Source organism: Salvelinus fontinalis, chromosome 4 (assembly GCF_029448725.1).
Source record: "Salvelinus fontinalis isolate EN_2023a chromosome 4, ASM2944872v1, whole genome shotgun sequence".
Taxonomy (NCBI): Eukaryota; Metazoa; Chordata; class Actinopteri; order Salmoniformes; family Salmonidae; genus Salvelinus; species Salvelinus fontinalis.
This window is the reverse complement of record NC_074668.1, coordinates 39663723-39681694: the sequence shown is the minus strand read 5'-3', so window position 1 is coordinate 39681694 and position 17972 is coordinate 39663723. Positions and strand designations below refer to the sequence as shown.

Below are 17972 nucleotides of genomic sequence, written 5' to 3'. Positions count from 1 at the left end.
CAGAGTTCATTGTAGCGTGTCCTGGTGACCTGAACTGGCAGGAGCACAATCTGTTCCGGCCGGGTGGACTCATTAAATCCAGCCAACTACTCGTTTGTTTACTTGTTTGTTCATTTAAACTACAATTCCATACAAAGGGTTTGTTTGTCCCCTAGTCTATCACCAGTAGAGGATGTTTTTCATTTTAAAACGGTAGCAAAGCAAGATACGCTAATACACAGATAGCGCTACGTTCTCCAAAAGTGCACTGACAGCATATTAGACTATAGATGGTGTGTGTGTGTGTGTGTGTGTGTGTGTGTGTGTGTGTGTGTGTGTGTGTGTGTGTGTGTGTGTGTGTGTGTGTGTGTTGTGTGTTGTGTGTTGTGTGTTGTGTGTGTTCTATATTGCTCTACAGTGTAGGGAAGGTAGCCTAGTGGTTAAGAGCGAGTGGTCCAGTAACCGAAAGGTCTTTGGCTCGAGTCCCCAAGCTCTGGGTGAAAAATCTGTCAATGTGCCCTTGAGAAAGACACTTAACTATGGATAAGATTGTCTGCTAAATGACTCAAATGTAAAATATATATATATATATAAAATGTGTAGGGGAAATGCATAATTTGGTCAGTAGATGGAGCTCTTGACATATAAAGTTTTGGTTGTGATTTCCCAGTCCAGTGCACTGCTATAAAAACTTGAACAAATACAATCAGGTGAAGTGAGTAAACACACACTCAGCAGAGCACAAGCAGACTGGCTCCGTTCCAAAGGGCCCTATATAGTGCACTACTTTTGAGCAAAGCCCTATGGGCCCTGGTCAAAAGTAGTGCACTACATAGGGTGCCATTTGGGATGCAAAAACTGTGACTGATGTTATCAAAGAGTCAATAGACATTTCTTTGTTTTCCAGTCCATTTTCCAGCCCGTGTTCGATAGTGTGGCAGGCTCTAGGATGTACTGTAAGAGACGTTGGTAGAATGTGTGGGCATGGAACAAAGCTCTGGTGCGTCAACAACAAGACAAAGCAAATGTCACAAATACACTGCAGAATCACACTGCCTTAGGCCTCTCTCTCTCTCTCTCTCTCTCTCTCTCTCTCTCTCTCTCTCTCTCTCTCTCTCTCTCTCTCTCTCTCTCTCTCTCTCTCTCTCTCTCTCTCTCTCTCTCTCTCTCTCTCTCTCTCTCTCTCTCTCTCTCTCTCTCTCTCTCTTCAGCCATATTTTTCTCTGCTGCAAACACACACACACACACACACAAATACACACAAACAAATTAAGGCAATTAGACTCTGTAGTCAAATGACACATGAACACTACTGGTTGTGGGTTTGTGAGGAGCCGTTGGGTGGGAGGAGAGATGCTACTACTTGGAGACAGTGTGCCCCTGTCTGGTGAGAGAGCTTGACTTTGACAAATAAAACAAGATAAGCAGGTCTGATTTAGCCTGCTGGAGGGTTCTGGGTCATTCCCCTAGTTGACAACAACCTCTGTGTGTTTACACAACAACAATACATGTAGTACACAGCAGCTCGATCTGTGTTGCTTTCTACCCAGACTGCTCTTCCATAGTGTGTGTATGCAGAGAGGTCTTTGGACTGCTCACTCCCTCGACTGATTGGCAATAAGTGGTGAAGTTTATACCCAGCCAGACCAGTGTTGTAAAATAACCCCCTGCCTGCCTGACTCGGGAAACCACCTGACTCCTCACTGTGAGCAATAAGCAGCTTAGCGTTTCCATCCATGCTCCTGTTACCTGTTGTTGTTTTTATTTACCCCATTTAAGAGTCATTTGAAAGATGAATCGTGCCCGCATTAACTTTCAGTCACACCTGTATCCATTTTATCCTTGGTATTTGGAGAAAAAGCTGATAGGAATTTGCAAGGATTGATCTGAGACTGACTCGGTCACAAGGTGCTTTTGGCATTGTTACGAGAGACACTGAATTGGATCTGCTCACCAGAGTGTGACAGAACAGCTTCCCTAAGCACATGTAGGACAAAAATACGATACGATACGGCTCTGCGTAGAAAACGAGCCAGAGCTTGAAATGAAATACGAGGTTACGCTTTTCTTAATGCATTAATGTTCTTAATGTCTTTATAATATTTAAATGTTATAAAATGTAAATGTTTTATTAAAATGGAATATGCACTGAGTAAAACCAACATTAGGAACACCTTCTTAATATTGAGTTGCACCACCCCCCTTTTCATTTCAGAACAGCCTCAATTCATCGGAGCATGGACTCTACAAGGTGTGGAAAGCGTTCCACAGGGATGATGGCCCATGTTGACTCCAATGCTTCCCACAGTTGTGTCAAATTGGCTGGATGTCAATTGGGTGGTGGACCATTCTTGATACACATAGGAAACTGTTGAGTGAGAAAATCCCAGCAGCTTTGAAGTTCTTGACTCAAACCGGTGCGTCTGCACCTACTACTACACCCCGTTCAAAGGCACTTAAATATTTTGTCTCGCCCATTCACCTTCTGAATGGCACACATACACAATCCATGTCTCAAGACTTAAAAATCCTCCTACACTGACTGAAGTGGATTCAACAAGTGACGTCAATAAGGGATCAAAGCTTTCACCTGGTCAGTCTAAGTCATGGAAAGAGTAGGTGTCCTTAATGTTTTGTACACTCAGTGTATAATGCATTGTAAGACCTCCTAAGCATGTATGACCCACTTATAATATACTATAATCATTTCGTAACGATCCTGATTAAATACTTTCCATTTTAAGTCAGTTGATATTTTGAAGGTGCTTAGCTAGATGGTAATTGTGTCACTGTACCACGATTTCACCTGCTGCAGTGAGTCATCTGTGTTTTGGTCAGGCATGGGTACGGCACGGTCATCCATCCTGGCAGGCTGACAGATGAGCTGCTTATGGGCTTTAAGTGTTAGGCTTCCGCCCGTAATAAGGTGGCCTGTCTAGCTGGCGTACTCTCTGACACAGCGCCCTCTCCAACTCACTCTGACTTGACTTGCTGTGTTAATCTGAACAGGTTTCAAACTGGTTCTTTGGCTGCGGTAACCAAGCTCAAGCAGCTCTGGTTCGGGTTTACCGACTGCTGCTACTACTTGGGCCAGATACAGTGTGATACGGTGTATGTTCTCTCTCTGCACAGCCAGATGTGTAGTTACTGTCTACTCAGCTCTGGGTGTCTGTGTCTTAGATGTTATTTAGACATCTGCTGGTCCTTTTCTAAGAAGCTCTCTGATGTTATTGTCTGTCAGACCCAGAGGTTATTCTGGGGTTTGTTATTTTAGCCATCCTCTCAAAAGCTTATCCAAATATCATCATTTCCAAAGTGTCTGTTATTTTGAACTCTTTCAAAACGTTGCCTTGTCACACAACCAATGTTGATGTGATGATGAACTCTACTCTAGTATTGACATGGCGTCATTGGGAGAAAAGTACTGAGGTGAATCCATTGTTTCTTCAATAAATGTGCAGAAACCAACATGTACTTTTTCATCGCAACACAGCAGGAGCCGCTGAAACAGTATAGGAGTGGGGAAACAAAGAGCAGTGAGACAGAAGAACTCAAATCGCCAGTGACATCTTTGCTCTCATTTATGGATTTAAAGTTGCCCTGGTTTGCACACAGCATGTAGACATATGGAGCTTTTACACTGACTCTACCCTTTTGTCCCCCTTGGCTGGAGTTCAGGTGTTAGTTTAGTGTTCGTGTTATATTGACGAGTGGGGGGCTGCATTGAGTTGAGTTGCATTGACCCAGCGTACTGAGCACTAACCCCTTTCCTCACAGTACTGTACGTTACCCGATGGGTGTGCCCCAAACGGCACCCTAGACTCTGATCGAAAGTAGTGCACGATAGGAAAAGGACTGACAGGGAAAGAGAGAGACTGTTTCTTTCGCTGTTTCCTGCATTACTGGTTCACTTCATGTAGACTGAGGATATACAGAAGAGGAAGTTCCTTCCCTGAATAGAAAGATCCTATAGTACAAAGAGTTCAGTAAATACTTGAGTTGTTTATTGTTCAGTCAGAGACATCATGTGATGATCAATATGGAGGCCCAGATAGTGTGTCCTGGATACGTGGCTGCATTATAGACCGCAAATCAATCCTATAGACACAAGGAACTTTGTTTTCCACTAAAATACCTTTCCATGTATGCAATGAATAGTAAACTAAACATACAAACGAACGACCCTTCATGTCCGCACAACAGATTAGGAAGCAGTCATTTACAGGCCTTAAAGATCTGACTATACGAGAGACAAGAGAGAGGCTAACGTTAGCCAGGCCTGAAACGGATCAAGCCGCGAAGCAATAGAGGCTTATCAGTTCCCCTTTCCCTTATCAAGTTCCTGTCTGAACTGATGGATGTGAGGCGAGTCTGCACAGGGAGAGAGCCATTGGGCTAGATTCTATCCGATTCATGCTAGCCGACACCCACATGGTGGTTGTTTTGGAAGTGTCGGAAGTGGAACTGCGTTAGAGCTGCCAAATCCACAAGCGGCTCCCGGGCATTATACCTAAAGCGGACATTGCCATTTGCTGTATGGAGTCACATTAAGAGAAATCCCATTCAGCCTTGTTTACAAGCGCGAACACTGGAATGTGAGAAGTGTAATCTACACCCCAATTAAAATGATAGAAATCGTCAATATTTTGTTCAATGATTTTCAAATTAAGCGTCATTATTTCTATATAGCCTATACTTTCTCGTTCCGAACTTCTAATGCGAGTGGGATGGGTGTGGCTTTGTGACAATGATCACAAGAGAATCTGCTCACTGATTTGACAGTGCAGTTACACCTCTGACACTGCCAAAACATCAGCTGTGCAGATGTTGGCTATCGCCGCCTTAACGCTTGATCTGATTGAATCTAGGCCAGGGATGGACAACTGTCCGCCAGTTCCCCCTTTTGTAGGCATGCGATTCATATTTTTTGGTCGAACTCAGTCAGGGTCTCAACTTAGTGTTGAGAGTTAAAATAGTAGAATACACAAGGTCAGGGGCGTCATGCACCCCAACAATCTGAGGGGGGCACAAAGTAGGTGTTGTTGTAGGGAGGTGGTCAGAGAATTTTGCCATAATCATTATACCGAATTGTTTGACATACAGTTGAAGTCGGAGGTTTACATACACCTTAGCCAAATACATTTAAACTCAGTTTTTCACAATTCCTGACATTTAATCCTAGTAAAACTTCCCTGTCTTAGGTCAGTTAGGATCACCACTTTATTTTAAGAATGTGAAATGTCAGAACACTAGAGAATTATTATTTCAGCTTTAATTTCTTTCATCACATTCCCAGTGGGTCAGAAGTTTTACATACAGTCGTGGCCAAAAGTTTTGAGAATGACACAAATATTAATTTTCACAAAGTCTGCTGCCTCAGTTTGTATGATGGCAATTTGCATATACTCCAGAATGTTATGAAGAGTGATCAGATGAATTGCAATTAATTGCAAAGTCCCTCTTTGCCATGAAAATGAACTGAAACCCCCAAAAACATTTCCACTGCATTTCATCCCTGCCACAAAAGGACCAGCTGACATCAAGTCAGTGATTCTCTCGTTAACACATGTGTGAGTGTTGACGAGGACAAGGCTGGAGATCACTCTGTCATGCTGATTGAGTTCGAATAACAGACTGGAAGCTTCAAAAGGAGGGTGGTGCTTGGAACCATTGTTCTTCCTCTGTTGACCATGGCTACCTGCAAGGAAACACATGCCGTCATCATTGCTTTGCACAGAAATAGCTTCACAGTCAATGATATTGCTGCCAGTAAGATTGCATCTAAATCAACCATTTATCAGATCATCAAGAACTTCAAAGAGAGAGGTTCAATTTTTGTGAAGAAGGATTCAGGGTGCCCAAGAAAGTCCAGCAAGCACCAGGACCGTCTCCTAAAGTTGATTCAGCTGCGGGATCGGGGCACCACCAGTACAGAGCTTGCTCAGGAATGGAAGCAGGCAGGTGTGAGTGCATCTGCATGCACAGTGAGGCAAAGACTTTTGGAGGATGGCCTGGTGTCAAGAAGGGCAGCAAAGAAGCCACTTCTCTCCAGGAAAAACATCAGGGACAGACTGATATTCTGCAAAAGGTGCAGGGATTGGACTGCTGATGACTGGGGTAAAGTCATTTTCTCTGATGAATCCCCTTTCCGATTGTTTGGGGCATCCGGAAAAAAGCTTGTCCGGAGAAGCTAAGGTGAGCTCTACCATCAGTCCTGTGTCATGCCAACAGTAAAGCATCCTGAGACCATTGATGTGTGGGGTTGCTTCTCAGCCAAGGGAGTGGGCTCAAAATTTTGCCTAAGAACAAAGCCATGAATAAAGAATGGTACCAACACATCCTCCGAGAGCAACTTCTCCCAACCATCTTGGAACAGTTTGGTGACAAACAATGCCTTTTCCAGCATGATGGAGAACCTTGCCATAAGGCAAAATTGATAACTAAGTGGCTCGGGGAACAAAACATCGATATTTTGGGTCCATGGCCAGGAAACTCCCCAGACCTTAATCCCATTGAGAACGTGTGATCAATCCTCAAGAGGCGGGTAGACAAACAAAAACCCACAAATTCTGACAAACTCCAAGTATTGATTATGCAAGAATGGGCTGCCATCAGTGAGGATGTGTCCCAGAAGTTAATTGACAGCATGCCAGGGCGGATTGCAGAGGTCTTGAAAAAGAAGGGTCAACACTGCAAATATTGACTCTTTGCATCAACTTCATGTAATTGTCAATAAATTCCTTTGACACTTATGAAATGCTTGTAATTATACTTCAGTGTTCCATAGTAACATCTCACAAAAATATCTAAAGACACTGAAGCAGCAAACTTTGTGGAAATTAATACTTGTGTCATTCTCAAAACGTTTGGCCACGACTGTACACTCAATTAGTATTTGGTAGCATTGCCTTTAAATTGTTTACCTTGTGTCAAATGTTTCGGGTAGCCTTTCACAAGTTTCCCACAATAAGTTGGGTGAATTTTGGCCCATTCCTCCTGACAGAGCTGGTGTAACAGACTCAGGTTTGTAGGCCTTGCTCGCACACGCTTTTTCAGTTCTGCCCACAATTATTCTATAGGTTTGAGGTCAGGGCTTTATTTTTCCACCAGCACAGGTTTCATAAATTCACAAATAGCGATTCAATATTCACTTCCTTTTTGAAAATCTTCCTCTGATTTGTCATCCAAAGGGTCCCAGCTATAACATGTAGTGTCATTTTGTTCGATAAAAAACATCTTTATATCCCAAAAAGTCTGTTTAGTTGGCGCCATCGATTTGAGTAATCCACTCGTTCAACATGCAGAGAAAGGAATACAAAAATCTACTGCTAAACTTTGTTAAAACAAGTCAAACTACGTTTCTATTGACTCCTCAGATACCCTAAAATGTAATCAAACTATAATATTTCATATGCAAAGAAGTATGTTCAATAGGAAAACCATATTAGCAGGTGCGTCTCCTCTTCGTCGCACACGCATACACGAATTTCCTAGACTGTGTCACTGTAGTAAAACTCATTATTCTTACTCGTTTTGGAAGAAACAAGACTGAAACCTTGAACATTGAGTGCTGACACCCAGTGGAAGCCATAGGAATTGCATACAGGGAGCTAGATTGAATTATTTCCCCATACTTTCCATTGTAAGAGCAAGGGCTCTCAAAACAAAGAAAATTCCGGTTGGTTTTTCTTTTGGATTTTCTCCTACCATATCTATTGTGTTATAGTCTTCTGCATTATTTTAACATTTGTACAAACTTCAAAGTGTTTTCTTTCCAACGATCCCAATTATATGCATATCCTGGCTTCAGGGCCTGAGCAACAGGCAGTTTACTTTGGGCACGTGAGTCAGGCGGAAATTGAGAAAAAAAGACCCTAGCCTGAAGTTAAGCCATTTTGCCACAACTTTGGAAGTATGGTTGGGGTCATTGTTCATTTGGAAGACCCATTTGCAACCAAGCTTTAACTTCCTGACTGATGTCTTGAGATGCTGCTTCAATATATACACATAATTTTCCTACCTCATGATGACATCTAGTTTATGAAGTGCACCAATCCCTCCTGCAGCAATGCACCCCCACAACATGATGCTGCCACCCCCGTGCTTCACGGTTGGGATGGTGTTCTTCGGCTTGCAAGCAGACCAGACCAGAGGACATTTTTCCAAAAAGTATGATCTTTGTCCCCATGTGCAGTTGCAAACCGTAGTCTGGCTTATTATTGCCGGTTTTTGAGCGGTGGCTTCTTTCTTGCTGAGCGGCCTTTCATGTTATGTCGATATAGGACTCATTTTACTGTGGCTATAGATACTTTTGTAACTGTTTCCTCCAACATCTTCACAAGGTCCTTTGCTGTTGTTCTGGGATTGATTTGCACTTTTCGCACCAAAGTAAGTTCATCTCTAGGAGACAGAACGCGTCTCCTTCCTGAGCGGTATGACGGCTGTGTGGTCCCATGGTGTTTATACCTGCGTACTATTATTTGTACAGATTAACCTGTTCGATTGCAATTTTATTAATGATCCACATATATTTTTAAGAACTGTAATGCCTTAGGAGTTTAGTAATACTGCCACACTGGTATATGGTATTATAACCCAAGAATGAAAGCAATTTTGTCAATTGTGTATAATTGTGTACATAGCCACAGGAAGTCGGAGTGCTGAGGGTGCTGCAGCAACCCCTGAAAAAAAAAATATATATATTTTTTTTTATTCTCACAAAAGTAATGGACTGGGCCTTTACAAATCCTGTATTAGCGGACTGATATAGCCGTTTGTAGAGCAGCCAACCCCGCCCCTCCCCCAAGCTTGATCAAATTAATTTACAAACATACAAACGAGTCCTGCCCATCACGTTCACCGACAGTTAAAATCAAATCAAATGAGGTAGGTCTCATTCTAGTCTACTACAAAGATGGTGGATAGTATACTTTTACTCTGTGAAGATAGTCAACTCAGGCCATTTACCAGTGAAGTTCCGGTCTACTTAACTTCTTATGGCTGGGGGCAGTATTGAGTAGCTTGGATGAATAGGGTGCCCAGAGTAAACAGCCTGCTACTCAGTCCCAGAAGCTAAGATATGCATATTATTAGTAGCTTTGGATAGAAAACACTCTGGAGTTTCTAAAACTGTTTGAGTGATGTCTGTGAGTATAGCAGAACTCATATGGCAGGCAAAAACCTGAGCAAAATCCAACCACGAAGTGGGAAATCTGAGGTTTGTAGGTTTGCCAATCCAATATACAGTGTCTTTGGGGTCATATTACACTTCCTAAGGCTTCCACTAGATGTCAACAGTCTTTAGAATCTTGTTTGATGCTTCTACTTTGAAGAATGAGGGAAGGATAGCTCTTTGAGTCAGGTGTCTGGCATGAGCTGGTCATGCGCGCTCCCGTGAGAGCGACCTGCGTTCCATCGCATTTCTGAAGACAAAGAATTCTCCGGTTGAAACATTATTGAAGATTTATGTTAAAAACATCCTAAAGATTGATTCTATACATCGTTTAACATGTTTCTACGAACTGTAAATGGAATTTTTTGACTTTTCGTCTGACCTGCGCGTCATCAATTTGGATTTTGGAACTAAACACGCGAACAAAAAGGAGGTATTTGGACATAAATGATGGACTTTATCGAATAAAACAAACATTTATTGTGGAACTGGGATTCCTGGGAGTGCATTCTGATGAAGATCATCAAAGGTAAGTGAATATTTATAGTACTATTTCTGACTTCTGTTGACTCATGCGGATATCTTCATGGCTTGTTTGGGCTCTGAGCGCTGTACTCAGATTATAGCATGGTGTGCTTTTTCCGTAAAGCTTTTTTGAAATCTGACAGAGCAGTTGCATTAAGGAGAAGTTTATCTAAAGTTCCATGTTTAATACTTGTATCTTTTATCAATGTTTATTATGAGTATTTCTGTAAATTTATGTGGCTCTCTGCAAAATCACCGGATGTTTTGGAGGCAAAACATTACTGAACATAACACGCCAATGTAAACTAAGATTTTTGGATATAAATATTAACTTTATCGAACAAAACATACATGTATTGTGTAACATGAAGTCCTATGAGTGTCATCTGATGAAGATCATCAAAGGTTAGTGATTAATTTTATCTCTATTTCTGCTTTTTGTGACTCCTCTCTGGCTGGAAAAAATGGCTGTGTTTTTCTGTGACTAGGTACTGACTTAACATAATCGTTTGGTGTGCTATCGTCGTAAAGCCTTTTTGAAATCGGACACTGTGGCTGGATTTACAACAAGTTTATTTTTAAAATGGTGTAAAATACTTGTATGTTTGAGTAATTTTAATTATGAGATTGAATTTGGCGCCCTGCACTTTCACTGGATGTTGTCAAGTCGATCCCGTTAACGGGATCTCAACCATAAGAAGTTTTAAGGGGAGTGCTCTCCCATAGACAATAATGAGATAGAGGCTGAGTCTGGTCAGACATGAAGAGGCGAAGCAAGAGGGATAACTGGGCCCAAAATCTTCTCCAGCAGGCATGACGCCTCTGCACGAGGTACAATTTCTACATTTGGCTGTGCATCAGCAGTTTTACTCTTGTTATGTCAGTCACTGACAATCACTGAATTAACACATGCCAGCTAACATTTTTGAATTGTTAAGTTAGTCTAGCCAGCTATCTAAACTTATAGTAACCATGGTCGAATTACCGATTGATTTTGTTGGTCACTCTCACTCAAATATCATTCTCAAAACTGCAAACATTTCTCTCCGCCCCATGACAAAATGTGTAGAAATAAAGAAAACTTGTTTTAAAACCCCACAACGCCTGGGTCAAGCACCCATTTGCCTATAACTCTATCAGTCTCTGTGTAGGCATTATCAGCTAAGCACTTTCGCCTGCATTATACGAAGTGTCAATTATGGGATCTGTCTGCCAATGTACTCGCCATATTCTCATAGCATGGATGTTATGTGTTATCTGTGGTGAAGATTGCACCTGACCAGCACTGATAACAATTGACCCTCGTAATGGCTCCAATATTCAGCCATTACATCAAAGCTACTGTAGCTTATGTTCACTTTCCAGGAAGAATGTTATAACATGTCAATCATGGTGGGTTTCGCTTTTCAAAGATCAAAGACAATCGAAAGACAGAAGTATCACAGTGTACCATATACAGTGTGTACGCCACAACCTAAGAAAAATGACATTGGGAAATTCCTGACACTGTTGGCCTTCTTCATCCACAGTGCAGTGGGGCAGAAAATACTTATCATTCACCTAAGAACCTTTTCATAACCCATCGTTACAAAATCTTCATCAGTGAGGACCTAAAAGTGATATATAAATAGAAGCTGGGATCTGCCATTGTCTATGTCTTGGCTTAGCTTCCTCCTCATGCCTATAGTCCAGCTGCACCTGCAGGGCCAGGGGCAGGGCAAGGTGGGGAAAGGGCACTGGGGGGTTGGCGTGAGGGGCGGAGGGGACAGGACGAGGGAGTGAAGGAGAGAACAATGGCAAGGCCGCATGGTGGAACTGGAGCGAGACAGCCAGTCTGCTTGGCCAGCCCCAGGAGGAACCTCAGCGCCACACAGGAAAAGGCTTCTCTGGAACAGCCCCCCCCCCCCCCCCCCCCCCACACACACACACACACACACACACACACATAGACAGACAGACAGGACAGACAGACAGACACACACACAGCCATCCCAGGTCTACAAGCCCGGCCCCGAACATAACTCCAGCTCCAGGGACTTAACGCACCCACCCGAAAGAACAGGAAGTCCTGTCAGAGAGGGAGGGGAGGAAGGGAGGAGAGAAATGGTTACGAAATGTTAGAAGAACTGCTCGGCATGGAGAGATCCCCCACTAAGCCCTGTGCGGCGTTGATGTAGTGCTGAGGTGTACAAGATTACTGCTCATATCAACACCCAATATCTGTGGGTTGAGAAAATAGTTATTCAACCCATTGTGTTAGGTTTAAAGGCCTAGCCTTTAATGGGGACAAGCACAGTGCTTGATTTGGGCAGGAGCTAACATTAGCTGAGTACTGGAACCTCAAATGTCTACTGCTTGTGCTCCTGTTCCTCTAGTAGAATATAAGCTCAAACGTATTGTGGAGCACCTGCACCTAAATATAAACAGTACCGGCACCTTTTTAAGTCCAAGTCAAGCACTTGACAAGCTGACCTGAATGGGACAACCTGGTTATGAAAATAAAAGTTAAATAAATAAAATACATGCAATTCAGTCTGAGGTCCTGAGCTCTCGGTAGCAGGTTTTCATCAAGGATCTCTCTGTACTTTGCTCCGTTCATCTTTCCCTCGATCCTGACTAGTCTCTGAGTGCCTGCCGCTGAAAAACATCCCCACAGCATGATGCTGTCACCACCATGCTGATGCCAGGTTTCCTCCAGACGTGACACTTGGTAGTCAGGGCAAATAGTTCAATCTTGGTTTCATCAGACCAGAGAATTTCTTATGGTCTGTGAGTCCTTTAGATGCCTTTTGGCAAACTCCAAGCGGGCTGTGCCTTTTACTGAGGAGTGGCTTCTGTCTTGCCACTCTATCATAAAGGCTTGATTGGTGGAGTGTTGCAGAGATGGTTGTCCTTCTGGAAGGTTCTCCCATCTCCACAGAGGAACTCTGGAGCTCTGTCAGAGTGACCATCAGGTTCTTTATCACCTCCCTGACCAATGCCCTTCTCCCCCAATTGCGCAGTTTGGCTGGGCGGCCAGCTCTAGGAAGAGTCTTGGTGGTTCCAAACTTATTTAATTTAAGAATGATGGAGGCCACTGTGTTCTTGGGGACCTTCAATGCTGCAGACATTTTTTGCTACCCTTCCCCAGATCTGTGCCTAGACACAATCCTGTCGCGGAGCTTTACCCGACAATTCCTTTGATCTCATGGCTTGGTTTTTGCTCTGACATGCACTGTCAACCGTGGAACCTTATATAGACAGGTGTGTGCCTTTCCAATGCATGTCAAATTCAATTGAATTTACAGGTGGACTCCAATCAATGGAAACTGTATGCACCTGAGCTCAATTTCGAGTCTCATACCAAAGGGTCTGAATGCTTATATAAATAAGGTACTTCTGTTTTTTATTTTTAATACATTTCTAAAAACCTGTTTTCACTTTGTCATTATGGAGTATTGTGTGTAGATTGATGATGAAAAAGTGTAATTTAATCCATATTAAAATAAGTTTTTAACATAAAAAAATGTGGAAAAAGTAAGGGGGTCTGAATACTTTCCAAATGCACTGTATGTGTCCCCACTGACAGATAATGGACTTTTCAAGTCAACACCCGTAATAAATCCATGGCAACAGGAAGAGACAGTAGAGTGATGCACAGCAGAAACGGACCAAATGTTTTGTTTGGGAAGTGAAAGAAGCATCAGTGTGTCTCCATGGTTCTCCTCTGGGCTCATGACGGGCCAGCAAGGGTCAGCTCAAACGGAACTGACTGACGCAACAAAAACACACACACACACACACACACACACACACACACACACACACACACACACACACACACACACACACACACACACACACACACACACACACACACACACACACACACACACACACACACACACACACACTGGCCTCAATCTACAGCCCTGCAGGACCAATCCTACACAAATTGCACCAAACACAACCAATACACTGATTCATCCAACAAGGCCCTCAGACTAGAGTTAGTTGTGTGTCGCTGTCTACGACATAATGCCAGTGATTAACAACCACAAGAATGTGCCAAATGCTAGGAATCCCCTCTCAGAGATTCCAGAACTGGAACCAAGTCATTTCTGTGTGATTCTATTGTGTTCCCTTTATGAGGTTGTCAGTACTGCTGATGCGCTTGGCTGGCTGGCCCCCTTTGGGAAAAATGAATGAGTCAGACTGTAAGACACACAAAGGAAAACTATTGGTCAGTTCCTGTTTGTCTTCGTCTTTACCTCTAGCAAATTCCTGTCTTTCCTGTATGGAGCCCACTTTTTCGTCCCATTTGACCTTTAGGAGGTCACTCTCTCTCTCTCTCTCTCTCTCTCTCTCTCTCTCTCTCTCTCTCTCTCTCTCTCTCTCTCTCTCTCTCTCTCTCTCTCTCTCTCTCTCTCTGCCAGCCAGCTGCTTTTGACACATAAGATTGACTGAGAAAGAAGAAAGGTTGGCCACAGCAACTGAGTGCTTAGGTCAGAACCATCAAAGTCAAGACGTGTGAGACTAAGAACTGAGTGGTATGAGCGAGTGAGTCAGTATTTAGGCTATTGAGAAAAAGGGGTGATTGAGTTTTAGAGCCGAGTGTGACATAGTTATTCACTGTCTGTTTTCAATTGTGTTTTATTAACCTCCTTTTCATTAGACGCCAGTAAATATGTAATTGCATTGTTGTGGGGAACACTTGAAACCAAATTAATTTTTCAGTAGATGGGATGCATGGTTCACAGAGTTACCAGAGCAAATACCAGAACAAACCAGCTTTTTCAATCCTTTATCAAGAGAGAAAATATGAGTCATGAGGGTAACTTGCGGCTGTTATAGATAGGATCTTCCCAGCTAATGCTGACTAATATTAACAGCCAGCTCACTCTTAGTTCCTCTTCTAAAGAGCATGATTAGAACCGGTCCACACTGGAATCAGAGGACAGTCCTTCTGATCATAAAATCCCGCCTCTGCTCCCCTCTCCCGCCTCTGCTCCCCTCTCACTCTCTCACTCTCTGTCACCGTGGCAATGGCACCAACACAGAGGCTAGACGGCTGTCTGCCATGAGTGTCTGTTGACATCAAAGCGATGCAGCACTGAGCTGTATAAAAGGGAGGAAGACGGCGGGAGAGGAGGACAGCCTGAGACTTAACATACAGTATCACCCAGCCACCAAGACAACCAAGAAAATTGGTTAAAATATGTAGTTTGCTTTTTCTAAACAAATGGATAGCCTTAAAAGGAATATAGGGAAATAAATTATGTTCTCTGCAAGATGATACACAGAGCAACCGAACCAGAGCAACTGTTTTGTAAAAACCCCAAAAATGTACTCTAAGTAATTTGAACATAAACCTATAACAATCATGTCAGGCACATTTTTTCAAACCGAGATGGCCAGTTACTTTTTAGTGTGTTTATGAAGCAAAGAGCTGTGTTTGATTTTCACAGGTTTTAAAAGCAGATCGCTCAGACACAAAGAACATGATCTAGTCAGTGCTCTATTTAATCCGTAGCGCTGAAGATCTGATTTATAGTGCGATTGACAATTCAAGTCAATGTTCCCACGGTTACGGAGACTGCATTTACAGTAAATGCTGCATATGTTAGCTCAATCGGAAATTACCTTTATATTTAAACGCAGATCCTCTGCGATACGTATGTGTGTGTGTGTGCATTTGTGTGTGGGTGAGAAAAAGAGATAGAGAGACAGAAAGAAAGAGTTTGTGTGGTGTGTTTTACGACGACCTAGCGTCACCGTGCCTGTAGGGTCTGGCACAGGTAGATATTTTCATGAGAAATCCCCGCCCTCAGGCTAGAGGCAGGGTTTCCTGTGTCTGTGGCAAGCGGCGGCCAGGTACAGTCAGATGTCAGACAAATCATCCCTCGCCTCTGGTTTGAACTGGTTTGAACCGGCAGAGAGACTACCAAAGCAATGAGATTAGCAGACTCTCACTGATCCCTATGACGCCAGCTAATCCAACCCGTAGCAAAACCCTGATAAAAATGACAGAACTGATTAAGACCCCAAAAGTGTGTGAAAAGATGTAAACTGTTATTAGACGTTTTAATAGGTGATATTGTCACTGATGAAAGACAGGTAAATGCAGCGTATTGTAGAACCTCTAACACAGCAGACCTAAACCCTGTAATACTAGTCAAACAAGCTCTTATCTGCAGAGCGGGGATGATGAGATACACCTTAGACAAACACTGCTGTGCACTGCAGCAAACCTCCCCAGCAGAACTGGTTTGCACCGGTCTGAAGTAAGCCACATCAGAGGGAAACCCGATGAAGGTTAATCACATCAAGCCATGTGTAAGTCCCCCCCCCCCCCCCCCCCCAGTGTATTTACAAACTAAGGTGAAAGCAGGCCTATCAGAGAGGCTTCAAACAAAGTAATGTGATGTGGAGTCATTTGAAATGAGAGCAAAGAGAATGGACATTATATTTCAATAATAATTTATTAAAGAAATTGCAAAAGGACATTTCATAAATGCATGTCATTATGTTGCTGTAACATTTGTGTTACAAATACATTTGTGACCACTAATAAACCGTGTTTATAGCAGGTATCACAAAGTTGAAATGATACAGAGACAAGGCATATGTTTTCACCGGAACAGACATTTTCAGGCAGTTTCTTCGGCAGTCTCTTCTTATAATTACAATGTACCAGCAAATAGGCACCTATAAGGTACACATTGAATGTGAAGCATTCGACAGAATGCATAGTCAGTCAGGGAGAGCATCATGTCTCCATGTTTCTTTGTTCGGGACAACAACCTTCGGTATTCCATTCCCTCCTTCTTTCTCCATCCAGCACGACGTATCCAAACGAACATACCATTACGCATGGAGTGCATCTTCATGGAATAGTCACACTTTGTTGCCTTCGAAGCAAGTGACTTGAATTTAGGCTAAATCCATTCGAGGACGTTTCTTCTCCATGACAGGTCGGCATTACCTGACCAACCGCTGCAGCGACATTCTTGGGCAATTCAATTCAACTCGTTCAGCAGAGCCGAAAGAGAATGTTCAACGCAGTTTCAGCATGTTGCGAACCAGGCCCACGATCTGGAAGAACTTGTCCTTCTTTCGCTGCTTGAGCGCCATCAGAGCTTTGGCCGTCTCCGCTGGGTCCTGCGTGAAGGAGAAGATGCTCCTCACCCTCTCCTCCGCTTTCTTGTCCCCGGTTTTCTCGAACAGCCTCATCACCGCGTCCTGGTTGACGTTCTCGAATATGTTGGGCACGGCCTTCTTGCGGTAGGCAGTGTCGAATTTGTTCCCGTGGACCGATGGGCTGACACGGCGAGAGTCGGAGGATACAATGTAGCTAGTCATCTTGATGACTCTCTTGTAACGGCTGCGGTGCAGTCTCCGAAACTGGTCCAGCAACTCCTTTGACTGGCGTTGTAGGAGAGGGAGAGAGAGCACTACTCGCCTGAGAGGGATTGTTGTGAGTGAGAGCTGTGAGCGCTGCCCGCGCTATTTAAAGGGATTGCAGGGAAGCTCATGCAGTCAAGCCCCAGTTACAGAAGTGACATCACTGGTTCCAGGGAACGACTGACTCTCTACGCCGACTGCAACAGTAAGCTACTTACAGTGCCTTCAGAAAGTATTCACACCCCTTGATTTTTTCCAAATTTTGTTCTGTTACAGCCTGAATTTTAAATGGATTCAATTGTGATTTACAATGTCACTGGCCTACACACAATACCCCATAATGGTAAAGTGGAATTGTGTTTCAGAAAGTTTTACAAATTAATAAAAAATGAAAAGCTGAAACGTCTTGAGTCAATAAGTATTCAACCCCTTTGTTATGGCAAGCCTGAATAAGTTCAGGAGTAAAAATGTGCTTAACCAGTCACATAATAAGATGATAATGACAACCTCCTCTCTGTACCCTGCACATACAATTTTCTGTAAGGTGCCTCAGTCGAGCAGTACATTTCAAACACAGATTCAACCACAAAGACCAGGGAGGTTTTCCAATGCCTTGTAAAAAAAGAAGCAGGCGCTGAATATCCCTTTGAGCATGGTGAAGTTATTAATTACACTTTGAATGGTATATCAATACACCCAGTCACTACAAAGATACAGGTGTCCTTCCTAACTCAGTTGCCGGAGAGGAAGGAAACCGCTCAGGAATTTCACCATGATGCCAATGGTGACTTTATTACAACAGTCGCAGAGTTGAATGGCTGTGATAGAAGAAAACTGAGGATGGATCAACAACATTGTAGTTTCTCCACCATACTAACCTAAATAACAGTGAAAAGAAGGGTGCATGTACAAA

The 17972-nt window shown here is 43.1% G+C and overlaps 1 protein-coding gene across 1 annotated transcript; it reads right to left on the bottom strand.

Moving 5' to 3' along the window:
- Positions 1 to 16118: 16118 nt before the first annotated feature.
- LOC129853760 (transcriptional and immune response regulator-like) lies at positions 16119 to 17154 on the bottom strand. Its single transcript, XM_055920131.1, has one exon. It carries the CDS (start codon positions 17015 to 17017, stop codon positions 16712 to 16714), a length of 306 nt encoding a protein of 101 aa, XP_055776106.1. The 5' UTR covers positions 17018 to 17154; the 3' UTR covers positions 16119 to 16711.
- Between the last annotated feature and the right edge of the window lie 818 nt (positions 17155 to 17972).